The 27,878-nt window shown below is 53.1% G+C and overlaps 1 protein-coding gene and 1 long non-coding RNA gene across 15 annotated transcripts; one reads left to right on the top strand and one right to left on the bottom strand.

Annotated features, from left to right (window-relative positions):
- Positions 1–3,146: 3,146 nt before the first annotated feature.
- Positions 3,147–24,254, bottom strand: MAP7D1 (MAP7 domain containing 1). Of its 8 annotated transcripts, none has more exons than XM_017676310.3 (18): positions 23,927–24,252; positions 11,903–12,253; positions 11,636–11,704; positions 10,885–11,048; positions 10,068–10,182; positions 8,542–8,652; positions 7,252–7,374; positions 6,989–7,155; positions 6,752–6,891; positions 5,883–6,199; positions 5,345–5,543; positions 5,119–5,257; positions 4,927–5,031; positions 4,631–4,684; positions 4,400–4,439; positions 4,211–4,301; positions 3,902–4,095; positions 3,147–3,741 (listed from the first exon to the last, which is right to left on the bottom strand). In XM_017676310.3, the coding sequence occupies exons 1-18, from the start codon at positions 23,970–23,972 to the stop codon at positions 3,731–3,733; spliced, it is 2,436 nt and encodes an 811-aa protein (XP_017531799.2). In that variant the 5' UTR covers positions 23,973–24,252; the 3' UTR covers positions 3,147–3,730. The 8 variants fall into 8 exon arrangements, with proteins under 8 accessions (XP_017531799.2, XP_017531800.2, XP_017531798.2 ...); XM_017676311.3 differs by having other exon boundaries at positions 10,077–10,182; XM_017676309.3 differs by having other exon boundaries at positions 6,989–7,374; positions 23,927–24,254.
- LOC108407159 (uncharacterized) lies at positions 5,534–18,231 on the top strand. 7 transcript variants are annotated; one of them, XR_005062118.2, is made up of 6 exons: positions 5,534–5,752; positions 8,344–8,408; positions 9,801–9,937; positions 10,022–10,209; positions 13,021–13,059; positions 16,956–18,231. It is a non-coding gene; the product is annotated as an uncharacterized lncRNA (long non-coding RNA). The 7 variants fall into 7 exon arrangements; XR_001855663.3 differs by lacking the exon at positions 8,344–8,408; XR_005062119.2 differs by lacking the exons at positions 5,534–5,752; positions 8,344–8,408 and adding an exon at positions 7,368–7,626.
- Positions 24,255–27,878: the final 3,624 nt, after the last annotated feature.

Genomic DNA, 27,878 nt, shown 5'->3' with positions numbered 1-27,878 from the left:
CATCAACTCCTACCAGAATTGGTGTTCTTGGATTCTTTACTGTCACTCTTCCACCTGCTTCAGGTGGAAATCCTGATTGATACTCTTTTCAAATTGTAAGATCTGATCATGTTACCCACCTGCTGAAATCTTTCAACAGCTTCCCAGTGCTCTTGGAATAACTCTCAGCATGACCCACAGGGTCCTGCATGCTCCATCCTACCTCTCTGGCACCACCCATGTTCCAGCTACACTGGCCGCTTGTCACAAAGCCTTTGCCTGGAATCCCACCTTTTAGCCTTGTTAATTCCTCTTCCTTCAGATCTTGGCTCTGCATTGCTTTCTCAAGACCACCCTTCTTGGCCCCCCTAACCAGGTCGGATCCCTTATTATTAACTCTCCTAGTACCATGTAATTCTCCCTCAAGTATTTGTCATAGTTATAATTGTCCATTTGTTTGTAATGTTATTTAATTCATGTCTATTTCTTCCACTAGACTGTAAGCTCCACGAGGGTAAGGACCATGTAAATTTTTGCTCATTTGAAAATCTCCAGCACAGTGATTACTATCTTCCTGGCACATAGAAGGTGCTCAATATTTATGGAATAAATAAGTAAATGAACAATAGAGGCCTAAACCTCTCTCATCTATCCGAACCTCAGCAATCACTTCTTACTTGGTTCTCCCAGTATACAATCAAGTCCCTATTGGTTTCCCACCCAACAGTCGGAGTGGTCTAATAAAAATGCCAATCTGACCATGTCACACTTCCCACTCCATTTAATAACCTTCAGTGGCTCCCTATGCTGTTGGAATAAAAGCCAAACTCCTGACAGAACCTTACAAGGCCTTGCATGATCTGGCTCACCTCTTGCCAAGCTCCACCTCCTCAACGGACCTTTCTTGATTCAACAAATATTGAGTGCCTATTGTACCAGGCATTGAGGATTCAGTGGTGAGTAAAAACAGACTCCTTCAGATTTGCATACACTCCTCCAGATAGTCAAACATACCTTCCTCCCATGTGGGGGTCTTTGCACATGCTTTTCTCCTTGTCTGAAAAGTGCTTCTTTCTCCTCCTCTGTTTTTGCCCAGTCAACATCTTCTCAGCTATCAGATCTCAGATTAAACACCATTTATTCAGGGATATCTTATCTGACTCCCCAGCTTAGGTCCCCCTTGTTAGATGCTTTTATTGCTCCCTATATTTGACCTTCATACCTCTTACCATATTTTTCTATTTTCACATTTGTTTGTGTTATTTGCTTAATACCCATCTTCCTATCAAGGAAGCTCAGTGAGTTTGTGTCTGGTTTTTGCTTACCATCATATTCCTCTGGTGTTTAACTGGTGCTCTACAATTTATTAAATAAATGAATGAATGAGTAAATGATTCTCTTGTAGTATTCAGAGGATATTGCCTTCAGGGAAATGTTGGGCCTCTGCCTCAGTGTGATTATGAGCTGGGTGCTGGGAAGAGTTCACAGTTCTCACTGAGAAGGTCTGGCAACTGTGAATCCTTTCCCTGCCCCTTCTCATTCCCAGCATGCTGTGACTTGCCCCCCACCCACCCAGCTCTCCCCATTTTTCACATGCCCCAGCACTGGTCCTGCTTCTGCTACTCTACAGCTTCCTACAGACTGACCCCGACACCTGCAACCCTTCTGCCTGCTCTTTTCCATATGGCTGGCTCCTCATCTTTCAGGTCAAGTTTAAATGCTGCTTCTTTAGAGGCCACCTTCTCTGAGTAGGTCTCTGTTATTGCCCATCCTTCCATCCAGTTCATTTGCTTCATTGCATCTCACAGTGGAAATACATTTACGTATGTTTGTCATCTGTGTCCCTAGGTAAGTAAGAAGTGTTTGGCCACACGTAACAGCAAATCCAAGTCCACTGGCTTAAACAGTAAGAGAACTTGTCTAGTGGTAGGACTGGTTTTGGGTTGGTTAATTCAGTGATGTTCTCAAGGACCTAGGTTCTCCCCCGCTTGCTGCTCTGCCATCCTTGATGTTGGCTTTGCCCTCAGGTGGGTTACCAGGACGGATGCCGCAATTCCAGGCATGATAGCTGGAACTTCACATCTTATAAGCAGGGTTTTCTCATTTATGTGTCTTAGTTCACTGTTGTTGTGTAACAAATTATCACAAAACTTAGCAGTTTAAAACAACATTTATTCTTACAGTTTCCAAGGTTAGAACCCTAGGGGTGGCTTAGTTGGTTGGCTTGGGCACAGGGTCTCTCATGAGGTAATTGTCAAGCTGTTGGCCAGGGCTTAACTGATGCTGGAGAATCTGCTTCCAAGCTTATTGATGTGGCTGTTGGCTGGGGGCTTCAGTCCCTTCATTTATGGGCCTCTCCATAAGGCTATTCTCAACATAGAAGCTGCCTTCCTCCAGAGTATCCAAGAGCGAGAGAGCATCCAAGACAGAAGCTGCAGTGTTTTATGACCTAATCTTGGACATGATGCACCATTGCTTCTGCTGTGTTCTGTCGGTCACTCAGCCCAGCCTTGTTGCAACATGGGAAGGGACTATGCAGTGTGAACACCAGGAGGTGAAGACACTGTGAAGTCATCTTAGAGGCTGACTACTACATGGTATTTTTTCCAAAAGTGAGGAAGACTCTCCAAGAAGCCCAGGGGGCCTTTTTTTTTTTTTCCTACCCACCAACCAATCCCTGGAGGCCTTTCTTTACATTTCTTGGCTGCAGCTGTGTCATGTGTCCACACCTAAACCCATCACTATGAGGAGTTTGAGAACACAGTTTTTGGCTCATTACAATCACAATTCACTGTTGGGCCTAGGATGCACTTTTGTTGAAGCACAGGGTGGAATCCAGGAGAAAGATCGCCACCGAACAAAATCGGGATTCTGTTTGGAATAAGGAAGGGGCGATGGGAATGGATGTTGAGTAGGCAACTCACAGTGTCTATGACAATCACCTGCTAGACTTTCAACTCCATGAGAACAGAGGGTTACATCTTTTCCTACTACTGAACCCCCAACATGTAACCTACTGCCTGGTACTGAGTAGATGCAACCATATTTGTTAAATGAATTAATGAATGAACTCATGACAAAATGTAAGGCAGGGAGGTCTAGGACAGGTACCAGGTAGGGGCAGATATCCCCAGGCCCCCACCACCAGCCCCAAGGATGGACAGGACTGGCAGAATTAGTCTCACTTTATTTCTGCAGAAGTTCGATCAGATGCAATAACACTGATTCCAGGTGAGGGCAGGGGGCATGGGTACCCCTAAAGCAACCAGTATCCTGTGGCCCAAGGTAACCCCTATCCCCAGATCTGGTTCCCCCACAGTTACAGTTAAATAGAGAGAGGAAGATTTCCCTAGGGAGTCTTGGGAGGGTCTGCCTTCTGCATCTCCCCTCCTCCACACAGAGGCATCTGAGCACAAGCTATTTACAGTATTCACATCCACTGTACCCCACCAAACCAAGGCAAATACTACAGGTGGCCCATTCCCAAGGGAAGAGGCCAGAGAGGCTGTGAGTGTGTGTGTGTATGGGGGGAGGGGTGTCCGCATGTGTGAGCACACAAATGCACTGAGGGGCAGGGTCTGGCTCCGCCAAAGAGACATCAGTCTATAAGGTGCAGATTAAAAATAACAGAGAGGACCCACCCCCAGGGGCCCAGGCCACTTCTGGCTTTGTTCTGTCTCTTTCTCTTCCAGACATCCTGACAGGTGATGCAGAGGAGCTCTCACAGCTGTGCCTGGTCCAAGGCAAACCCTTAAAGGACTTCTGGGGAAAAAAACGGGAGGAGAAATAGTCAGGGAAAACCATGCCAAGCTCAGAGGACTGGGAGTCTTCAGAGTGGAGTGTGAGGGAGCCTCTGGCAGAGCTGGAAGAGAGGCCATGGAAGGCTGCTGGGAGGGAAGGCTATGGGTCCAGGGATCCCTACCTGTGACCTGTGGGGGCTGCACAACGGCTTTCTTGAGGAAGGCTTCTGCCTCTGCAAAGGGCAGGAGTGCCTCTGGCGTTCGGCCCAGACTTTTGTCCCCAGAGGGTCCCTTAGGGGAGAAGCCATTTTCCTGGTGTGCTGGGAGAGGCTGCAGGCCATTCACCAGGGACCCCGGTGACTCCTTGCTCGGCAGGCTGTGGATACAGAGGCCAACGCTCAGGCACTTCCCATCCCAGGACAGCCCAGGCACCCCACAGCTCCAGCACGACCCTACCTCCCTGCTCAGTGCCCCTGGGATTGGAGCTGTACCTCCACTGAGGCTCCTGGGAGGCCAGTTCCTCCTTCTGCAAAGCCTCCTTCTGCAGCCCTGACGGCCGAGAGTCCCCAACTTTCACAGGGTCTATCAAGGAAAGGAATGGCCATCAGTTAGGGCCTGGTGAGGGGAGGAGGTCTAGGATGGGGTGGCAAATGGGACAGAGATGAGAACAGGGCCTTTACCTGGGCTGGAATTGTTTTTTGCCTCATTTCTGTCTGGCTTCTGCTTTGAAGAGGAAGAGCAGTCAGACTCAAGGGCTTCCACCAGACTAAGGTGCTGAATTCTATCACTCCCTGCCCCCAGAAGCTGAGGGGCACACCCACAGCCTCCTTCCTCCACCCTCAACGGCTTTCCCCAACCTCCCTTCCTCACAGGGCCTCCACTCCCAGCACTGCTCTTTGGGGAATCCTGACCTTGGTTTCAGCAGCTTCTGACTTCCGAGTCCTCTTCATTATCTCCTCCAGACGCTGTTGGGAGGCCCGACATCAGTTAGGCCCAAGCCCTGTCCGATTCCTAAACTTCCCACCAGCCGGCTCCGGTCCTAAGTCTCAGGGCCTTTCCACTCACACCAATCATTTCCAAACCAGGAACCAGAACTTGCCCCAACTCCTGGTCCTGCAGTTCATACACCCAAGGCAGGGCCCACCGTCAGCCCCGCCCACGGGCGCCAGGCCACGCCCACGGAAGCACCGCCCGCTACTCTGCCTACCTTCTTGCGCTCTTGCCGCTCCTGCTCCTCCCGCTGGAAATGCTTTTCCCGCTCCAGACGCTGCCGCTCCGCCTCTTCCCGGGAACGAGCTTCGGCCTCCTCTTTCTGCCGGAAACCTCCGTGAGCTTTAAGCAGCTGTACTCCAGCCTTCCCTCCAGGCCAGCCCCCAGCCCGGACTGCCCACCCGCGGACCTGCTTCTGCAGCCGCTCCTGCTCCTCCTGCTCTGCCTGCGCCTTCTCTCGGGCCTCTTGCTCCTCCCGCCTCCGGGCCTCCGCCTCCCTCTCGGCCCGGGCCTCGGCCTCCCGCGCCAGCAGCTCCTCTCGCATTCGTCTGGGGGACAGAGGGCACTCGGGATCAGTCCCGCGCTACTTCCGCAGCCTCAATGAGGGCCCCCTCAGTGCCTGAGGGCGCACTCACTTGTCCCTTTCTGCCTGCAGCCTCCGCTCCTGTTCCTCGCGCTCCCGCTGCTCACGGGCCTGGCGCCGCTTCTCAGCCAGGAGTCTAGTGGCCTCTTCTCGGTCTGTGGTACCCGCCATTGGTTTGCTAGGGGTCACCGCGGTAGCAGCGGCTGGGGGTGAGGTCAGGACGGCTGGGGGTGAGGTCAGGACAGTGGCATCTGGAGTGGGATCCAGGACCAGGAGTTAGTACACCCTAGCACAGGCACCTCCATCCCCCTTGCCACCGCCTCCTCTGGGCCCGGGCCTCCGCCTCCCGCACCAGCTGCTTCCGGGACTCAAGGCGGCCCAGTCGCCCAACCTCTGCCATCACTTCCGAGTGCTTGTGGTCCTCCCTTCTGGCCTGTGTTCTGGACCTGGATCTGCTAAGGTAGAAGCCTGTCCTTCCTGTCTCCCAATACCCAGTCCACCGCCACCTCTGGGCTACCTCTCTCTCCTTCACACAGGCAAAAACCGGCTTCTCTTGCCCTGCCCACCTTTCGCTCCCCTCTCATGCCCACCTGCGGGGGTCTCCACTGTGGGCTGCTCCTTCTGGGGCAGGGCTGGGGTGGGTGAGGGTGCTGGTGAGGCTGGGTCTGCTGGCTCCTTCTCGTCACTGGCCTTGCCTTTGCTCTGGCTCTTGTCCTCAGGTCCTGCTGTGCTGGGGCTCTCCTTTGCCTCGTCCTTCCTCCGAACCCTCCCCTTGGGCGATGCAGTGGTGCCTCGGGGAGACGGTGGTTTTGGGGGCAGAGCATGGCCTGGCCCTGGGCTGGGGCAGGGAGAGGCAGGCCTGTGCCAGGATGTGGAGGGAGAAGATGGCCGGGCCTTGGATTTGGGACTGAGAGAAAAGGGAAGAGTGAGGCCTTGAGAGTACAGGGTATACACCCCCCGACACACACACTGAGTATGTCACTTCCCCAAGGAAGTGTCCTGTTTCGCCCGCTACCCAGGTCAGCACCCTGCTAACAGAATATGTTCTCACAGAACCAAATTATTTCCTTTTAGAGCATATATTCCAGTTTGTTATCACATATTGATTTGTGAGTCTTTGTATAACGTCTCTCTCCCCAGTGGCCCTGTAAGATTAACAAGAGCAAGAACTAGGCCTGGCTTGGCTCACCCTGTGTCCTCAGCACCCAGAACAGTACCTGGCAGATCCATTCATTCATTCCACAGGTATTTGCTGAGTGCTTACCAGATGCCAGGCACTGTTCTCGGTGCTAGGATACCTCAGTGATCAAAACAAAAAAGCAAGAAAGATGGAAAGAAAGAGAAATAGAAAGAAATCTGTCCTCAAGGAGCTTTCATTCTAGTGGGTGCCCTACAAATAACTGCGAATGAATGGATGGCAGGGCCGGTGGCTGCCGGCCCCGCCCCCGCGCGTGCGCACCTGAGCTCGCCAGCGCCGGCCGAGAGGCGTGGGCGCGAAGGAGGCAGCGACTGGCGCTTCTTGAGGCTGCGCTCCCGGGCCAGGGCACTCTTCTCCTTCTCGTTTTCCCGCTCCTTGTCCTTCTTCTCCTTTTTCTGAATCTGGCGAACACGGAGGAGAGCGGGGAAAGAGGAGCAGTGGTCAGTGGCGCCGCGCTCCTCCGCCGGGCTCCTGTCCCCTCGCCGCGCGGCCACTTACCGGCGAGGCCTCGGGCCGGCGGCGGACCTGGGCGGGGCTGCCCCCAGTGCTGGGCTTGCGGCGATCCCCGCGCTCCCCGGCAGGGGCGCAGCGATGCACGCTTCGCGGGGCGCTGCACAACGGCGTCAGGGGGCTGGCGGAGGCCGAGCGCGGGCACACGGGCACGGCTGCAGAGGGATGAGCGCGGTCTAGGTGCATTCCTTCGGCGAGGCTGGCCCCTGCCCCGCCCCTCGTGCGGGTTCGCCCAGGGCCGCCGCCCCTACCCTGGTCCCGGCCATTGCGGGGCAGTGTTACTGCACTGCGACTCCGTGCCAGGAAGGAAAGGGTGGGCGTCATCAGACGGTCCACGATGCTGCTCTCCCATGCGCTCAGCTGCAGGCTGCGATCTAGAGGGACAATACCAGAAGGCGGTTACCGCAGAAGGCCACAGTAGGCAGAGGCATAGGGAGACCTCCAGGTGCCAAGCCCAACGAGTTTCTCCCAGGAGGACTCTCCTTCCAATCATGTGGGGCCACACTTATCTGCCCTGGGGTCTGACCTCCACTGCAGACCCAGGCAATAAGACACTTCCCAGGGCAATGTGTACATTGCTTGAGGGTGCCCTCCTACCACTCTCCCAGGTGAAAGGTCTCTGAACTGTAAGTATAGAAAGGAGCTACCCAGGATGGTGGGACTCCGAATCCTACTGTAGGGCCCTCCTCCTCCTCTCGGAGGGCTGGCCTGGGGAGGCATGACCCCATGGATTTGGGGCAGTGAGGGGTCCCTGTGCTCCTCTGACTCATGAGAGTCCCAGCTTTTAGGTGTCCCATGCCAGGGACAGGCTGCCAGGGGGCCTGACTGCCCTGTGCCATCGGGCTCTGTCCCCTCAGCTGCTGGGTTATATTTAAGCCTCAGTCAGGTGGGGTTGGTAGAGCAGCTGATTTGGTTGCTAGGGAACAAAGCAACCAAATAAAGGCTGGAGAAACTTATAAATAACTGTTACCATGGCCCCTTCACATGTGAGCACCAGGGCATGGTGGAGGGCAGGGGCCATGCCACCCTGGTTCGCCACCCAGCTAAGGCCATGCCTGGGGCTCTGAAGCCAGAGAGGGCGCAGATACATGGAACACAGAGGGCTCCAGGGTGGAGGCAGAATAAGGGGCCTTCTCCATACACACAACAGCCAGGCCACTCTGATACTTGGGGGCAAGGCCACCTGCCTAAGGCTAGCCTAGGCCAGCTGGCTGTGGTTGGAGATGAGACTCCCTGCCCATCCCCTTCCTCCACCTACCCGCAACCCCACCTGCTCTTAAGGCCCAGCCAGGCTCTCTGCCTGCTGGGACACTGCCCTTTGTCTCTGTTTTCCTCCCCTGCAGGGTACACCTCTGTCCTCAGGGTCCAGATCCAAATGCCGGCTCCCCCAAGGGGCACAGAGGCCCAGGTGGGATAGAGTGGGGATGGAGACCTGGAGTATGTGCGGGCTCCAGGGACCTGGGGTTCTTGCTGAGCTCTGGAGGAGGCTTGGTGGGGGCTACAAGGTGCTCTGGAGGGAGGAGGACTGGGCCTTCTCTTACTTCTACTGGGGGAGTTCCAGAGCGTGGCAGAGGACTTTGAGAGCCGCTTGTTGATTATAGAGTCCACGTGTTTGGGCAGGTTTACTGCCGACACGGAGCACCTGCTCCCACCTGGAGGGGAAAAGACACGGCATTAGGGCCGGGCCAGACAGGAGCCAGGGGGTGCACTGAGGCCTTCCATGCAGGATGCTCCGCGGGCAGGGTGGGAGAGGGAAGAGTGGACAGGCCAGGAAGGGGAGGAGGAGGCAGACTTGACTCTGGGAGGAGGGGTGGGTGACCAGAGACAACCTGGATTGGGGGAGCCGACGGAGAAGGAGCAGAGGAAGGAGATGGAGTAAAACTTGAGAAACTATAGCCTTTCTGACCAGGAAGGCATTCCCTAGGGCTGGGCGCTGCAGCCCCTCCTCCCCAACCACCCAGCATTGGCACTTGCTGACATTGCCCAGCCAAGGTGCTATGGCTATGACACCCACATACTGGGAAAAATGCAGAGTTGTTCCTAAGTAGAAGAACCCATGGTCACAGTCACTCGTACAAATCCACGTGTTCATACAGACACACAAAGACATGCAGGCATGAGCATAGAGAGTGGTAGGTGTTTTCACATGCACATGAGTGTGCAGACATGCACAGATATAGAAACACAAACACTGATGGATAATGTGTCAGACCCAGATGCACACAGGCACAAACACAATGAAGCAAGTTAATCGTATTTTTAACAGCTGACATTTGTTGGATGCTTACCATGTACCAGACACTGTGCTGGACACCACACACATGTTACCTCACTTGATCCTCCCAAACATCTACCTACAACCTTGGAGGCAAGTAGTATTGTTATCCCCATTTTACAGATGAAGGAAGTGAGACATCGAGAAGTTAGAGGTCAAGTGCCAGAGCTGGGATCCTAACCCAGTTCTGTCTGACTTGAGAGTTCTTACTGAAGTACACAAGGCCACAGACACACCAAGGCAAAGGTATTAAGAACACGACACCCAGATCCATGAGCACATACAGCAAAACATACACAGCTAGGAATACTGAAACTTGCATTACATAAAGACTTCCAAACACAGTGGTACATACATGCCAGCAAAGAATCAGACAAAAATCCATGATGGCCCTACATGAAGAAAACTCAGAGACAAAAATCTACCTTCCAAGACAGGTACATAAGGGGGGTGATAGTTTTCTTTAAATATCCAGTGTCTGCAGGGAATTAAAATGCTGTTTTGTGTATCATCAACTAATAACAGTTGACAGGAACAAAGAAGGCTAATCTAAAATGACAGAGGTTTGAGGAGCAAGCCCAATGAAGAGAATCTGCCTCCGACTTGGTGGTGGACGTCCTTGGGAAGGGACACCGTGGTTTACAGATCACTCCAGAAGACACGTAAGTCACCTGAAGCAAATCATACCTGCTGCATGGAGCTGCCAGCTCCTGGCACTGAAGCTACTCCCCTCCCCAACTCCTCAGGCCCCAACCTTGCCCAGCCACCCACCAGCCCCTCCAGCCCACTCACTGGTCTTACGTCCTGGGGAGCTGTGGTGCAGGGCCCCTGCCCAAGACCAACGCTGCTGCCGGATTTCAGCCCACGTCTTCTTCACTGACCGCTGGATAGCTGCTTCATAGCGCTCCTGAAGGAGAAAGGGGAGAGGAGAGAGGTATGAGCTCAAAATCACTCATTCCTGGGAGAAAGGCCCCCTGGCTCCTGTGACATGCCTCCCCCACCCCTAGAAGCTTTGCCTGACTCATTGCTGGTAACCAAGGTTACTGCATCCTTGCTGTGATTTAAGACTACTTGCAACAGATCCCTTTCAACTTGTTCTGGGGGAGCTTTTCACTGTTCTTGAGTCATTTCCTGGGTGTATGAGTGTTTCTCTGAGGATAGAAGAACAGGGACTCTCCCTGCCTGTGGCTCCCAGGTGGAGCCATGGCCTCCTGGCACTGAGGATCCTGACCTTGTGACTGTGTTTTCTTTTCAACCTGAGGCTTCAGGGCAGGGCCAGGCCACCTTTTCCCTTATATCCTGATGGGTGCTCAAGCCAGGACTCTACTCACGTTGTGGAGCTCAGCACACTCACACAGACACATCTCTGCACACATACAAATACACATACGTGAGGCACACATGCAAATATCTGTACTGACAGTGCATGGGTCCCACACACGTGCAGAACCAAACATGTCTGCAGTCACACAGATGCCCAGATGTACACTAAGGGACACAACTGCAGGCATGAACACAGGTGTGTATACACACTGAGCAGTGTACAGATGTGTACACACACGTGTACCCAGATCCGTACATACTCAGACAGAAATAGGCCCAAACGCACCTTGTTTTTCTCCAGCTTCTGCCGCTGCCGCTCCTCCAGGGCTGCCCGGCGTTGCTCAGCTTTAAGCCGCTGCTCCTCTAGCCGCCGCCGGCGCTCCTGGAGCTGCTTCTCCCGCAGCACCTTGGCCTTCTCCTCCTTCTCTAGCCACACTGCCTTCTTGGCCGCTGCAGGAAAGGGGTCCCAGGGGTGTGAGGGGTCTGCAGCGGCCAAGCAGGTCTCCTCCAGAAGTGGCCTGCCGTGTTAACCTGGCCTTGGGTGGGTCTTTGTCCTGCCAGCTTGGGGAGGGATGTGCCTCCACTCAGACTCTTCCCTCAAATTGCAGGGCTTCCTAAAGACAGGCTCAGGCTTCAGAATGAGGGTTTCTCAGAGGGGAGGCCCATTTCTCTTCTATTGTTCTTATGGGCTCTTGAAACTGAAGGAGAAATAAGTTCTTCAGTACCTGATCCCTGTCTGATTCTGGGATCTGCTGGACAGATTTTCACATACTGTGATTAAAAGCATGGGATTTGGAGTAAGATGAGGCTTCCGGGTCTGAATCTCAGCTGCTCCACTAGGTGTGTGGCTTAAGGCAAATGATTTGGTCTCTCCGAGCCTGTTTTCTCATCCTCAAAATGGGTGGAGAGGGTAAAATGGGACACCACACGTACAGTTCTTTGCACACCAAGCATAATGCAGTGTTCCTGCAGTGTTAGTGTTACTGATAGGATGCCGATGGTGACGATGGTGGACATGACGCTTCCCCAGTACTCACCCAGGTACTTGGCCCGCTCTTCTCGCCGCTCCTTTGCCAGCTTATGTCTCTCTCCTGCCTTCTTTACATCTTAGTAGAGGGAACAAGAATCGACTTAGGTGAAGAGGCTCCCCACAGAGGGAAGTCAGCCTCAGGACCCTATCTCATCCCCACCCCAATCCTTTCCCATGTCCTTTTGGGCAGAAGATAGTCCCTCTGGTGGCATCACCCAGGGCTGGAATCCTGAGCCAAGGGGTTTGGGCCCAGGACTAGGGGCATCACACATACCTTGCTTGGTGGGAGGGCTGTCAGAGGCTGGCACTGTTGGGGATGGTTGGCTGCTCCTTCGAGGAGGCCTGGCATCCCGTGGGCCTGTGGCTGGTGGAGTGGGTCCCCTGATCTTCACTTCTGAGAAAGGGGACTCTTCTTGCTGAGGGGCTGGCCTGGGCCCAATTGGTCCTGGGGGGCTCTCTTGTTCCAGTGAGAGCTGCTTAGGGCTAGTGGCATTCTTCAAGGCAGGAGGGGTATCCGGGGGAGTGTCAGGGACCAGGGCTGATGGTGGTGGTGGTGGTGGTGGTGGTGGGGAGGGGTCACCTTCTGGAGAAGGTCTTGGCTCTGAGGGAGTCCTGGCTGTCACAGCTGGAAGACCAACATAAGAGGAGAATCAGATTGTAGATCTGTGCCATCAGTTCAACATGTAGCTCTTTCCCTGTCCAACTGACTTACTCATTCACTCACCCAACATGTTAATATTGAGTTTCTTCTGTGTGCCAGACCCTGTTCAGACATACTAATGATATAATGATGAGAAAACAGCCATGGTCCCTGCCTCTGTGGAGCCCATCTTCTAGCACAGCAGGCAAAGAACTAAGTAATTCCAGTTTAGAATAAGTACTATATCTGTGTGCCACATATCAGAGATGGTTAACCTACATTTGGGGGGCTTCCTGAGGAAGTAACCACCAAGCTGAGGTCTATAGGATGAGCTGGAATGGGCAAAGCACAGAGGAGAGGGTTCTGGGCAACAGAACATTTTCAAAGAGGCAGGAGGGAGCAGGGTGTATTAGAAACACTTACTGGTGCCCCAAATGGTAACAAGTGGCTTCCACATCTGCCTCCCTCACCTTTCTGCTTTACTTGGGGCCACAGTGCCCAACCCAGGCCTTGTGCCCAGAAGGTGCCAGGGCTGGGCATAGGGGACTGGCCAAGGGGAAGGACACAAGCATGGGTGCAAGTGGGATGCCCATGTTGCAAAAATTCCCAAAGGGGAGGGGGGCAACCTGCCACATCCACTTAGTAATCATTTTTCTCTTCCTACCACTCTCAGATTTTTTATTTTAAGACATAAATAATTGCAGGTCCTGTACAGTCATTAGAATTACTAGAATAATTCCTTTTCCCTGCAGAAGACATCAAAATGCCGTGTAAGGACGCCACATGATTTGGTATGTACAAGTATATACACACATGTGAGCACATGTACACTACAAGACAGTGGCAAAACAGGCTTCAGAGTCAGTCAGATGGGGGTCCATCCTGATTTCACCACCTCAAGACAGGAAGGGAGGGCCTGCCCCCTCAGCAGGTAGACTTGGTGAGCTGTGCAACCTCTTTAAGCCTCAGTTTTCATATCTGTGAATGGGGATAATGAGCCCGAGCTGGTAGGGATGTCAGTAAAGTGCCTGGCACAAGTCATGTGCCAGCAAACACTTCCCTCCCTTCCCCTGTGGGTCTTATGAAGCTGAGAGGAGAAGCCTCTGCACAGTGAGCCCTGGTGCCATCTGCTGTTCCCCTTTGGGCACTGAGGGGACCAGGGGGGGTCATAGCCACTGGCCTGGGCTTAGAGAGCAGGACGAGCGTCTGTGGGGAGGTGAATCTAAAGAGGCGTTTTTTGCTCCTATCAGGTGCCTCCAACTATCCTAGGTCCTCTGCCCTGGGAAACCTGGCCCTCTCAGAGGTTGACAAACTCCCCATTCCTGTGGGTGACAATGTGTGTATAAGGAGGTGGCACTCTCAAGGAGTTACCCTTGGGACTCTGGGCGCCTTTTTTCAGGGAGAAGGGTGTCCAGTGGTTGAATATCTGCCTGAAGGCAAACTATCTGAATATTAATTCTAGCTTCTCCACTAACTGTGTGACCTTGGACTAGTTACAGACCCTCTCTGTGCCACAGCTCCTCTTCTATAAAATACAGATATACCTACCTCACAAGATTATGGTATTAGTGATTAACAGCAACTATTAAGTTACATATTTTTTGAGGACTTTCTATATTCAAGGCATTATACCTTTATTAGTTTTAATCCTCACTGACAATTCTTATGAAGGAGGCACTATAAACAAAAAGAGGTTAAGTAAAGTGATTTGAGGTCACTCAGCTGGTAAGTGAAGGAGCCTGTATTTGAAGCCAGCATCTGTCACCAGAGCCCATGTTCTCACCTACTGCACCCTCCTGCCTCTGCTTAAGGCAGTATGAGGTAATACATGTTATGCAATGAACTGATCTGAGGATACTTTCCCCTCACTCCTTCCCTTCCAGCTTCCTGGGCTCCAGGCAAGAGCCCCAGCTAAGGCCCTTGTCTCCCTAACCCATCCCATTCTGCCAGCCTCTAGGCTGCATAGCAGCCCACCTAGCTTTTCCCACACCAGTAGAAGGCTGCCTGGTCACTTGCTAGTCTATTTCCTCACCACTTGTAAACTCCTTTCCAATGCAACAGTATATAAAACTAGTAGCAACCACTCAGTGAGTATTTACTACGTACCAAGAGCTGAGCTCGGCCCTTTGTATTCCCATCCAGCATCCCCATATGAGTTCTGAGGAACAGAGATCCTTATCTGCATTATACAGATGGGACAGTCAAAGCTTATCCTAATAAGTGACTTGCTGAGGGTCATAGAACAAGTACGTGGCAGAGGCAGGATTTGAACCCAGGACTGTCTGGGGCCAAACGGCCTAGGTGTGTAAGCACTAAGCTTGAAAGCTGAGGGCGAGGGCTGTGTATTGCCTCTCCTAGCACCTGTGCGTGCTACAGGTGTTGCAAGGAACACTGGTAGGCGGGTGTTGGCTACACCTAGGCAAATTACACCCAGTAGGCAAGAGAATGAATCTCCAACTAGGTCCTGACGAGTTGTGTGAGGAGAGCCTGGCAGGAAGGAGAGTGTGAGGCCTGGAAAAGCCCACACCTGGGCATCACATGCAGCACAGGGGAAAGGTCTTAGGCTTCAGAGTTGGGCAGGCCGGCCTGGGTGGGGAATCCGAGCTCTGCTGTGGGACCCTGGACAAGCCCTGAACCTATCTGAGCCTCAGTTTCCTCACTGAGTTGTTGGGATTGACAGTAAGAAAGTATGTCGTCTCTGGCACATGGCAGGCTCTCAGTAACTAGCACCTGCCTGGAAGAATCTGTCCACTTCTTCCCATCTCTGCCACAAGAGTCCACTTGGGTCAGGCTTTCATCCCCACTGCTCCCTGACACAGCTCTTCTCAAGGTCGCCAATGACCTTGGCATTGCTAAATCAGCCGGCATTTCTCGGTCCTTGTCTTGCTAATGGAGCAGCTGCCTTTGACACAATTGATCCCTTGGTGCTCTTTGAACACTCTGTGCTTGGCTTTGAAGACAGCACTTCTCCTGGTTTTCCTTCTACCTTGTTGGCTGTGACTTCTCCATCTTCTTTACTGACCACTCCTTAGCTTCTTAACCTCTCTGCGCAGGACTGCCCCAGGGCTCAGTGGAGGACCTCATCCCTTTTCTGTCTACACACACTCCCTCGGTGACCTCATCCAGACTCATGGCTTTAAATACCATTGCTCTGCTGATGACAACCAAATTTGTATCTCCAGCCTAGACCTCTCCCTTGAGTTCCAGTTTTGCTCATGAAACTCCCTACTTGACACCCATGGATGTCTTATAGACACTCCAAACTTATATCCAAAGCTGAGCACCTCACAAAAAACCCTGCTCCTCCACCAGTTTTCCCATCTCAGTCAATGACAAACCCATCCTTCCAGTTTCCTAGGCAAAAATTCTTGGAACCATTTTAGAATCTTACCTCACACTCCACATCTAATCTGTCAGCAAATCTTTTTGGCTCAATGTGAAAAATATATCCTGAATCCAATCACTTCTATCTACACTTCTGTCATCTTGGTTCAGCCACTGGCCCTTATAAAAGACCCCTGCTACCATCCTTTGTTCCCCTTTGGTATTTTCCCAACACAGTAACAGAGTGATTCTGTTTAAAAATAAATCAGACCAAATCACTCCTCTTGATAAAATCCTCCCAAGGTGCCCCAAGTCATGGGAGGAAAAGCCAGATGGCCTCCAAGGCCCCTCAGGATCCTCCCTCTCTTCACCCCTGCTCAGAATGTTTCAGCCACTGTTCCTTAAAGGTGCCAGGCATGCACCCGCCTCAGGGCCACTGGCTCGCCTTTCTCTCTGCCAAGAACTCTCTGCCCCCAGAATCAGTATATTTCCCTCACCTCTTTCAGGCCTTTACTTCAATGTCCTTTCTTCCCTGACCTCCTATTTAAAATGAAAAACTGCAATTGAAGTCTCCTCACCTTCCCAACTTTTTTTTCTCTCCAATTCTATTTTTATCCATAAGTATTAATACCATTTTAACACTATCTCCCACTGCTAGAAGATAATCTCCATGAGGGCACAAATTTTTGTGTTTTGTTATCTGTTCTATCTCCATGGCCAAAATGGCCTGGCACACAGATGCCCACAACTGTCTGATGAATGAAGGTCCGTGAGCTCCACCCTGGCAAGTATCACCAGCACCTCTCTTACCTGATTACAAAGTCCTCCCACTGCTCTCCTTCTGCCCATTCTCACTCTTCTTTCCATGGGGCACCCAGAGTAGTTGTTCCCAAATACACATCTGATCATCATACTCTTTGTCACATGAAACCTCTCTGTGGCTTCCCACTGCTCTAAAGGTAAAGACAAAATTCTTGAACCCAAGCTACAAGTCTCACACAGTCTGAATTCCCTGTCTTTCAGCAACTCTCTTCCGCTGTCCTCCACCTCTTGAATCTCCTCTCCATGTCCCTACTTGCTCTCTGTACTCCAGCCACACTGACCGTCTTTTAATTCAGGTAACCATCCATGCTCCCTCCTGCCACAGGGCCTTTGCACATTCTCTTCCTTCTCTTTACTGAGTTAACTCTCATTTACCCTTTAGCTCTTAGCTCAGTCATCATTTCTGCAGGCAAGCCCTCCCTGGCCTTTCTGATTGGGATAAACTCCCTCATTACAGTCATGATTTCACATGCCTCTTGTTTGCAGCCCTATGAGTGTTACAGTTTCAAACTTCCTTGTGTGGCTCTTTTGTTATTATCAGCCTCCCCCTAGACTGTGAGGAAGCCCTACAAGGACTGGGCCATGTCTGCTTTCTTGCTGCTGCATCACGAGCAGCTACCACAGTGCCAAGTACATGGAAACGGTCATGAAATGCTGTTGCATGAGAATAAAGCGCTGTACTCGGAAGGCACTGTGGCCTAAAACAGGGTGTAGAGAAGGAGATTTTTACTTGAATAAAGAGAAATCCATGTGGCAATTTACTGCAAATGAATAAACACTTCAAGAGAAGCAAAACAACTCCATCTCAATTGAGTCTGAGCAGCTTCCTGGACTAAGGCATTCAGGTAGAAGTTAACAGAGCTAATAGTGAGTGTTTACTCCAGCGGCTCAGCAACAAAGACTTCTCAGGAGGCACACAGCACATCTGGAGCTCTTCTTCTGACCTGGTGGACCATTGAACCTGAGTACAGATATTTTCCTGAGAATGATGCAACTCTGACGAAATGTCATTGGGACAGTGTTATCCAGGACAAATTGTATTAAGCCAAATTAATTCCTTGGTTAATTATCTATATAATACAGTGAAGCCAATTTCTGATTACCCTCATTTTCAATCAAGTGAATGTGATTTTTCAGCTACTTCATTTTTGGTCTGTATCAAATTGTGAGGTTTCAACCACTGTTAGTTTTATTTTGCTCTGTTGATATCTACCAGAAGTATTTGTTTAAGAACTGGATAAGGGACAGATAGCTTGTATTTATTTCTTGACACACAGAGCATTAGCAGGGCAGAGGTGTGGGAACTGGCCATAGGGTCAGTAAGCTTGTCTTCTCAAGAGCTCCAAGAAGGCATGCACCTGGGGTCTGCGGCAGGGTCTGGGCCACGTCTCTCAGAGGACCTGTCACATGTCTCAGGGAGCCTACTCCCCATCTCCATCATCTGGTAGCTGGCAGTCCTTTCCTCTTTCCCTCTTCCTACCCCAACCACTGCTGCCAGGCCAAATATTCCCCTCAAACACTGATAGCTCAGTCTGGCTTTTCTGTTTGCCTGCACCCCTGCCTCCACCAATGGGAGAGCTTGTGGAGAGAAGAGACTGGGTCTTAATCCTTGCAGTCCCAGAGCCTTACCCAGGACCTGCCCAGAGCAGAGTAGGAGTTCTGTGTCTGTTTAATGAAAATCTGGTTGGATGGACGGCTGGCTAGCTGGCTGGCTGGCTGGCTGGCTGGCTGGCTGTGAAAGGCTACCTAGATAGCATGGGGTCACTCCCCCAGCTGCTTCAAAGCCTAGCCTCTTTAACCCTCAATGTCTTGATCATATTAGAGCCCTATGTGTGCCCTGCCAGCTCCTACACCCAGGAAGGGAAATAAACTAATTGATTGAAGCCCTACCTTATCAGGCACTTTCTCTTAGGTAATTCTTATAACAGCCCTAAAAGGAAAGTATTATGGATGGTCCCCGTTTCACAGGTGAGAAAACTTACTCAAACAGGTTAAGTGAATTGCTCATGTCAGTGTCAGAGGTTGGATATGAACCTGAGGCTGTCTCACAAAACCCTGATGTCACACTGTTTCTGGTAGGCGTCACATCACCCCTCCCAAAGTTCCTGCCTGTTCCCTGCAGAAGGAAATGATTTGGTGATTCCCCCAGGAGGCTGCCCTGTGATGGTGAAGGGTGTAGGTGGGGCGGGCAGGCACTGAGCTCAGAGCGCAGGAATGCAGGGAAGGCAAGCTCCTGCCCGGGCTGGCCACTAGGAGGCAGGAAGTGAAGCACTGGCAGGGAGTGGGGGAGATTGGTCCTCCTCCAGGGGGCAGAGCAAGCAGAAGGGGATGCACAGACAGCACCCCTGGGTGGGGGCAAGGGAGGCAGAGGCAAAAGGCAGAGAGAGGCAACAGGACAGTCAATAGGACAGTGACCAATATTTCTAGCCAGAGCCCTCCTGGCTCTCTCAGCACTTCTTAGATGGCAGTGCTAGACAAGACAAATGACGACAGGAGGCTGACAGGGAGACAGAGAGTACACACCACAGAGAGGGAAACACCCAGACAATGTGGGCAGAGCCTACACAATAGCAAGAGTCAGGACATATTCTTTCTCTCATACACACAGGAAGAAGACTTACTGGGATTCAGAACTCTGCACAGATAGACACATACTCATATCCTTAGACACACACACACACTGAGCCAGGCAACCCCTCTGAGGCTCACACGAAGCCTTAGAGACACAAACACTCATAGATACAATGTCCCCAGTATATTTACACAGCCTCATCCAAGTCAATTCTGCTCTGCCTCTTCTGGGCACACCTTTATCTGGGCCCAAGGAAAAGTCCAACTGACAGTAGCAATAGCTAACGCCGTGTCAGGCACAGCCAAACACTTTAACACATCAGTGCATTTCATCTTCACCACAATCCTATGAGGTAGGTATTAGTCCATTTTACAAACAAGGAAACAGATTCGGAGAGATAAAGACACTTACTTAAATCATACAGCTGGTGAGGGGCAATGCTGGGGTTTGGACACAAATCAGTGTGAGTCTGTACCTTCACTCTGTTACCCAAAGTGGGCAGCTTCCTGGGTTCCCCTCCTGGAGAGATCTGGGCTAGGAGGACAGGGATGGGCAGAAAAGACAAACCCTGAGAGATGCCTGATTGTGAGGCTGGGACAGAGGGGACCTGTAGGGGGCAGCATTACTCCCGGCCAGAACTCAGAAGTACCAGCTCTGAGAGCGAGTGAACTAGGAGGGGGCAGCCTGCTCCAGCAGTCCTGGTAGCAGGGTACCAGGGCCTGGCTGTAGGTGTCTGTGGGTGATAAAGCTGGGAGCCCAACTGAGGCTGCAGATCTGAAGGAGCTCTCTGACTGGGTTGGCAGCCATTGTTCTCAGCCTCCAATCAGGAGCGCCCACTTCCTGTTATTTTAGGCGGCAGGAAATGACCCTATCCCGTAGCGGGGGTTAGGGGGGCCAATATGGCCCTCCCTCAGCCCCAGCAGGGTTGCCCACGCGGGGGCCTAGATGTTGAGGGCAGAGGCCCAGCTTTAGGCCAAAGCCTGAGGATAGTCCACTGGCTGGATTGTCACCACTGCCTGCATCCAGGGCCTCCTCCTGGTCTGACTTGTTCCAACTTGGCAGGATGCACAAGGGACCCAGGGCTCTACTGGCTCTCCTCCTGCCTGCCAGAGAAAAGACCACTAGGTCCTCAAGACCAAGATCCCCATAGATGATCAGCCATGCAAGAGAAGCAGGCCAGATTCTATCATGGCTGGCTTGGTCATGATAATTCAGCATACAGGTTTGGTGTACAGTCTTTAGAGTCAGATGGACGTGGGTTCAAATTCAGTCACTGCCAGTTCCTAGCTGTGTGACTTTGGGCAAGTGACTTTCCACTCTGAGCCTCATCTATAAAATGGAGACGATACTGTTCCCTACTCAGGACTGTTTTGAGGATCAAATGAAACAATGCACATGACACGCTAAATAACCATTATGCCTGGCACAGAGATGGCTTTTTATAGGAGTGGGAGATGTTGAATCACCTGGGAGTCTATTCCTGGTCCACATCTCCTTTTACAACTGGTGATGGGGGCAGTGATGCCATGCTCTGCTCCCGGCAGGGCAGAGCTGCAGCTGAGAGGTGCCAGAGGAGATGCTGAAGGCTGTGCCCTGGGGTGCCAGGCAGAGCTACCACAGCCAACAGAGCTGCATTATCTGGCTCCGTGGCCCAAGGTCCAGTGGGACCCAAGGACACGGCTCCCAACTGCTTGTGGCCTAACTTCCAGCCTTGGTCAGACCCAAGACCTGCCCTGACTGCTCTCAAGTGCCACCACTCTAGTCTGGGTCCGGCTTTCAGCTCACTGCCCACTCCTTCAGCCCTGCCATACCAGCAGCTGATGCCCATTCCTAGGGGGAAGGGGGAGTAAACTGGCCTAATGCCCCTTCCTCCTTATTTGCATATGTACAACTGCACATTAGGGGCTCATTAGAGGCCTCATTACTGGGTCCACCAGCCCAAGTGGGGACTGAAGCTGTCAGTGGGAGGTTCCAGTCAGGCTGGCTGCTGTATGTAGAGACATGGCTCATTTTGCCAATCTCAGCAACTTGTACTCATCCTTTCAGGTCCACCTCCAAGGCCTCATCCCCTATGATGCCCTCCACAAGCAAAGCCCACAGACCACTGCATCACCATTACACCAGGGGTTCTCTGCAGTGAACAAGTCTGCTTCCCCCACTGGGCCAGAAGCTCTTTGGGGTGGGGGGTGACTGGTTCCCTTATCTGCCATTTGCACAGCCAGCACTGAGCTGGCACATGGTGGGCATCAGTAAGGTGTGCTGGCTGGCTGGCTGCACCCTTCTCCTGGGTCTTTCTCCTCCCCCCACTGCCTTCCTCTAGTACGTGGGCCCCTCTGTTCTCCAGATACACCCTGGCTCATGTCTGTCCAGAAGTTCTTCCCTCCTCCTTGCCCTCGGTTCCACATTTACCACCTTAAGTTCTAATTCATCACATCTTACAGGTCTCTGAAGGCAATAAAAAACAAAACCAAATAGCTAGAGTTTATTGAGCATTAACTACATGCCAAGATCTAGGCTAAGCATTTTATGTATTCATCAAATGATCTCAATGTCTTTGTGAGCTAATTTCTAGCATTATGCTCATTTTATAGATGGGAACATTTAAGATTAAGGTTAAACAACTTGCCTAAGACCACACAGTAGTAAGTTATGAAGGGGAGACTTAAAACTACTTGATTCAAGTTTACACTCTTAAGCAAACTGACCCCCAGTTCCCGCCTTCACCTTCCACATATTTTGTACCTCCCCGCTGGCACCAGTTCCGATGAGCACAACCACAATAATGGTAATAACACTGTCCTGTGGGCGTCTGTGTGTCATCTTCCTTTAGATACATCATCTCTAACCCTCACATTGACCCCACAAGGTTAATAACACTCCCTCCATTTTCCAGGGGCATAAACTGTAGCCAGAGCAGGTAAGTCACTTGCTTCTGTTCATGCTTGTCCCCTGCTCTGTGTTGCCTCCTGTTAATGCTCAATGTGTGGAGGGGGCTCAAAGAGGGCAGAGATCACACTCAGAGATGTACTCTCAGTGTCTCTGACCAGTGCCTCAAACTCACAGGGCACTATCTTTACTCTCTGGAAGGTGTTGGCTCATAGGGGCCCCTGTCACCTTTAACTTCTCTCTGTGTAGGGAACAACCACCATCCTGATTCAGGTTCCCATGTAACTCTGTTTTGGTCTCTGTATATAGAAGAATCTTTCCAATCCAGGACACTGTATGCAGGCTCCCCCCATCCAGGCCCCCCAGTACAGCCAGGCATACTCACCCCCATGCATTCATATTCAGTCCAGGCATCCCACTCAAGTGCCCTAATTATAAATTAGCCACCCACTCAGGCCTCATCTATGGCCTAATAACCACCCCCATTCAGGCTCCGATATATATGCCAATGCCAGGGACCTCAGATGAGGGGGCCAGCGAGCAGACGGAATGGACCCTGCCTAGGCTTCCTTGGGTGTCCCCTTTCAGGCTCAGCAGACTGACCCAAGTGCCATTGTTCCAGCACAGCCTGTGAACCTCCTGAACCACACCAGTCTGAGAGCCTCCCCTCTGTGCCCTCCAGCTCCCACACCCACACGGTCCCCTCGAAGCACCCACGCTGGCACGGGGAGGAGCCCACCCACAGCCAAGCGGCTCCACCTTGTCCTGGGCTCTCCGCACCCACAGACACTGTTTCATCCTGGGCCCATGCCCCAGGGGGCAGGGAGGTGACGGGATTAGGCTCTAGGACTCTATGGAGGTGTGAGGTTGGGGCCACCTCCCCTTGAGTCAGAACAGAACTTGGGTCCTAGGTAATTATGCTCTTCCCTCCCCTTCCAGGAAGAAAGAGAAAGAGAAATCCCTCCCTCCAACACCAGGCCCAACCAGAAACCTGTCCCCACCCCCTCATCAGCTGCTCGCAGATCCGAATGGGATTTGCAGAAGTCCTAGGCACTGGTGGTTGGTAGGGTGAGGGGAGGGGAGCTTTGATGGTCTGGGGCCTAGAAAGAGAGAGAGAGAGAGTGTGTGTGTAGTGTGTGTGTGTGGCTGGGGGTGGGGGGGGGTGTCCAAAGCCTCGGGCTGAGGAATGATGGAATGATGTGGCAGGTCCCCGGAGTGCTGGCCTTCAGCCTTCACCTCATTCTCCCCGGGAGAAAGGCCCGGAGAGGCTAGGAAGGAGGACAGCAGGATAAGCAGATTTACTTCTGTCCCCTTCCTCCCAAAATTGGGCTGGGTGGGCTCCAGAGTAGGCCTGGCTGCAGGGGAGGCGGCCCCCTGCCCAGCTCCCGCCCTCGCCCCAAACAATGCCGCCTCCCCCTCCCCCTCGCCTTTATCCGGCGGGTTACTTGGCAGCCGCCGCTAGAGACCTCCCCCACTCCTCCCCTCCCTCCTTGCCGGCCGGCTGCAGCAACAGGCCCTTTGCGCGGCAGCTGGAGGGATGGGGTGGGGGCAAGGTCTGGGCCAGGGCCTTGGTATGGAGGGTGCCAGGGCCTAGGCTTCGGTATGCGGGTCTCCAGGCCTGATAATCTGTACCCCCCAATACACACATTCAGGCTAAGGTCACACACATGACCACCAGGGAGGGTGAGGACAGACACCCCAGCTCAGGAATAGAGGATCTTCAGGGCCTGGAGTGGATCGGGAAGGGTGTGTGGGCGGGCAAGCCGAGGTGGCACTAGGCTGGGGCGGAAGGGTCACCCCAATAACTCTTAAGTGAGGTGCCCGCGGATCCCGCCGCCCAGTGCGTCCCAGCGCCCCGGGTGGGGGAGGGGGCAGCTGTCAGAAGATGCGTCGGTGGCCCCAAGCTGCCGCCGCCGCAGCCTTTATTTTTAAACTTCCAAGTGGTCAGAGGGCGCGGCGGGGAGGGGTCCCCGCCCAGCGGGCCAGCCTCATCCTCGGCCTTTCTGGGGCCCCTCGACCTCTCCCCATCTCGCCTCTGCGTGGCTCCCGCGTACCTGGGGGTGCGTCGGCACCCGGCTCGGCATTTGGGCCGCTCTCCATGGCTGTGGCGTCACTGGGGGGCCTAGGGGTCTCAGGGGCGGCGACGGCGGCGGCCAGCGGCCAGGATAGGGGTCCCGCGGCGCATCACGCCCGGCCCGGCCCGGCGGGCAACGACTCGGAGGCCTGGGCGCTCCGGAGAAGATGGAGGCTGGTTCAGCTGGTGGCCTTGCAAGGCTCGGAGTCGCCGGTCGCCCAGTGTCTGTCGGCTCCGGCCGCGATCCCGCTCCCTGCCCGGCGCCGGCCCAGTCCCGGCCGCGGCCCAACCCTATTGTACCGCCCGGGCTGGGCCTGGCCTCCTCGCTGGCGTGTACCAAGTGCGCTGCGGGGAGGGCCGCTCTCTCAGCGCCTGGGGACAGAGCCGCCGCGCGCCCGCCCCGCCCGCCCCGCCCCTGCCCTGGAGTGCGGGGCCTCGAGCCTGCTGACACTTCTCCTGCGGCCGCGACGGAGGGGACGCCACGGCTCCCGCGGGCCGCGCGTCGAGCTGCCTCCCCCTGCAGCCCCGCGTTGGTACGCGCCGCAGCGCAAGAAGACTATGTAGGGAGCGCTCTGGTGACTCATCCGCTGCTGGAACTGGGGGGAGCCGTTGGGGGCGCCCCCAGTCCCACCGTGGAGCCTGGGAGCTCCGGCTCTGGGCCCTTGGCAGCAGCTTCAAGTCTAAATTCTCTTCCGAACCCCCCTCAAACTCTGCCCGAGGGACGTCGGGAGACCTTACGGAGGGCCACAAGGAGACCCCTGAAAGGGCTATGCTTTCTGTCCCGGGTGATGGCTGGAATGGGGAGAGGCCCGGGAGCCTTGCTGCTGACCTTTCTGCAGCATCCTACGGTTGGCATCTCCCCTGCTCCTCTGGGGAAGCTGTAGGCCTGCACGGATGCTTTATGCAAGTCTAATCTGCTGGGGCTCTCTCGGCTCCAAGCCGGGTGGTCCTGGCTCTGAACCTTCCCACTCCCATCAGAGGACCTCTCCAATCTCCCAGGAAGGATTTTCTCCCCTGTAGCCTGTTAAGGAAGGAGTAAACCCCTTCCGACTTCCCCCAAGTAGCCATGCTTCCCAGCCCTCCGGAGTGGTACCCAAATCCCCTTGTTAGTGTCATCAGAGGTGGGGCCTCAAGCCAAGTCAGGCCCAGCCTGGACAGCTAGATTGGGGGGCTTGCTGGGAATGTGGATCGATGCTGGTGCTTCAGGGATTGACAGTGGAGAGGAAGGAGGAGGTGCAGCTGGGCGCTGCCACCCCCTCCCTGCCCTTTGTCCTGACTTTGAGAAGGTCAGTTCTCTAGTTCTCCATTGTCCAGAGATTAGGCCCAGTGAGATGCTGTCCTGCCCCCCATTCCCGCCAGCGTCTGCTTCCTTTGAGCAGCTCCTGAGAACAGCCATTTTAAGAGGGAGGGTGGAGAACAAAAGGGTCTGGGTCCCAGGCAACCTGAGAGTAGTTTGTCCTGGGAGGAGTGAGTAGTTCGGAGTCTGAATACTCTTGGAAGGGCCCCTGGGGAGGGAATAGTGTCCCCTCTGGCTCAAAACTCATTAGAAAAGGATGATGGAAGGCCTGCAACCAGCGCTGGTATCCTTAAGCTAATGTCCTAACTTTTCTGAAACTCGGTTTGAATACCTATAAAATCAGGAAAAACAAAGTACCATAAGGTATCATGGGGTCATTATAAAGGTTAAATAAGGAAGTGGAGAGGAAGTGTTTAATGAATAAGGATAATGATGGTGATGGGTAATCTGCTTCAAAAGTAAAAGTAAATTAGGAGGAGGAGCAGATCCCCCAATCACTGTCATCAGCCATCCATCCGCAGAGTGATGGCACCATGTGGGTGATGGAATCCACGACTATCCTGTGTGATATCAGAGGCTTCAGCATGTGCATCTTCCAGAGCTGAACAGGCCCCACACTGAGCCAGGCAGTGACTAGACTCAGAAATCATGAACAAAATCCAACAGAGGAGAGCCCTCTGGGATGGTTCTTCTCTTTCCTCTGTCTGTGGTCTTGAGGTTACTAAAGAGACAAAGACATATAAGTAGGGAATAGTGAGATACCCTCACTGGCTAGAGCTCAAGAATAGTCAGGAGGGAAGTGGTAGCTAAAGATGAAAAAACAGGCCAGGAATGGCTTCTATAGGAGGATCTGAATGCCAACTGACATGATCTGCATGATGTAGTGGACAGTGGAGCTGTTGAAGGTTCTTGGAAAGGAGAAGGGTGAGGAGTCTTTTAGAACTGTAAATCCTCTATTGTGTCTAATGATCTGGGGTTGACTCTAGGAACTCACTGCAGAGACACAGTGATGTATTCGTCTACATCAGTGGTTCTCAACCAGAGGCATTTTTGTTCCCCAGGGGACATTTGGCAATATCTAGAGGCACTTTTGGTTGTCACAACTGAGGGTATTACTGGCCAGAGGTGCTGTTTAACATGCCACAACGTACAGGGCCACCCCAGAGCCTAGTCACTGGGCCCAAAATGTCAGTGGTGCCAAGGATGAGGAACCATTCTCCAGACTGAGGTGGAGGCACCTGCACTCCCTCACAAGACCACAAGACGCTACCAGCAGGGCATCTGGGGGGTTAGGCAATGTGACAGTTTTCCTGGCCAGTCCCAGAAGGCTTCCCAGTTGATGGGTCCATGGTAAGTCCTGGGGGGATGACTGAGGGGGAGCCAGGAAAGTACCAGTGTCCTGTGACTGATTACATTGGAGTGAATAGGTGGATTCTCTCCTAAATTCTTCCCACTTCTCTCCCGATTGACCAGGATCCCAGGCACATTCCAGGCTCCAGCAACTTAAAGGATTTAGAGTAGGTGTCTCTCTTTGGGTTTGGGACTGGGTAACACTGCCTGGGGACCCCTCAAGACCCCCTGAATATTATATCCCAGAAAAGAAGCAAGTGGGGACATTTGCAACGGGCTGACGCTCCAACAGAACATCCCACCCTCTTCTGTGAGGGGCAGGGACTTCTGTCATTGCCTTCCCTACTGCCCAGGGCAATCACCTCCCCCTCCACGGAAACAGGCAGGAATGAGCCATTAACCACATGGCTGGGCTGAGGCTAGGGAGCAGATCACTGAATGGGGATCAGAAACATACCCCTTTCCTGCTATCCTTAGGGGGAGTCCAGGAGCAAAAGCATTTGTAACCTCCCAGGTTTGGTGGTGCAGGGTCCAGGATGAACCCAATGGAGCCGTGAAGGAAATCACTCGGAGAACTGACACAAAGATATAAATCAGGACAGAGGCCCTGGAGGCCACCTACACACCACAAAGTAGGAAGTGGGAGGGGCCTCATGGTGGGGGCAGCAGAGATAGCAGACACCAGATTCTAACTTCCACCCCACCCCCATGGCACTGTATTGCAAAGGAAGGGGTCACTAACCCAGACACCCTCTTGGGAAACCATAGCTTCCAGGGCTCACTCCCTGGGGTTGGGGGTGGGAAAGTCCTCAAGGGACTGTGGCAACACCAGCTGCAATAAGGCCTTCCTCCCTCCAGCTCTAGGGGAGGGGTGAGGGAGGAATTGGTGGGGGAGGAACCCAGTTTCAGAATTAAATACGTTTAACCTTTTGGGTTCCTGGGAGGGGGTCCTTGTTTAGAGTCCCTGCTAGGGATGGGAAGCTGTGTTCTTTTTCCAGGAAGAAGGAGATGAGGATGGGGAAGGGGTGCCTAGTGTCCCTAAGGGTCCTGGCCCTAGGGGATGGTGGAGAGGGACTGGGATTTGGGAATGTTAGGAGCTGTCCTGAGAGCTCTTGGAGCAGCTGTCTACGGAGTCTTTAAGTCCCCATCTGGACACGAAAGACACCCAATAGATCAGCCTGAGACGAACCCCACCCCCTCCCTAATTCAGGACTGACGCTGCCGCAAGGAGTCCCAAAGGAGAAGACGCCGAAAGGAAGAATCACAGGCAGAGAGAGGAAGAATC

This window comes from Manis javanica, chromosome 4 (assembly GCF_040802235.1).
Source record: "Manis javanica isolate MJ-LG chromosome 4, MJ_LKY, whole genome shotgun sequence".
Taxonomy (NCBI): Eukaryota; Metazoa; Chordata; class Mammalia; order Pholidota; family Manidae; genus Manis; species Manis javanica.
This window is presented reverse-complemented; position numbering and strand designations above follow the sequence as displayed.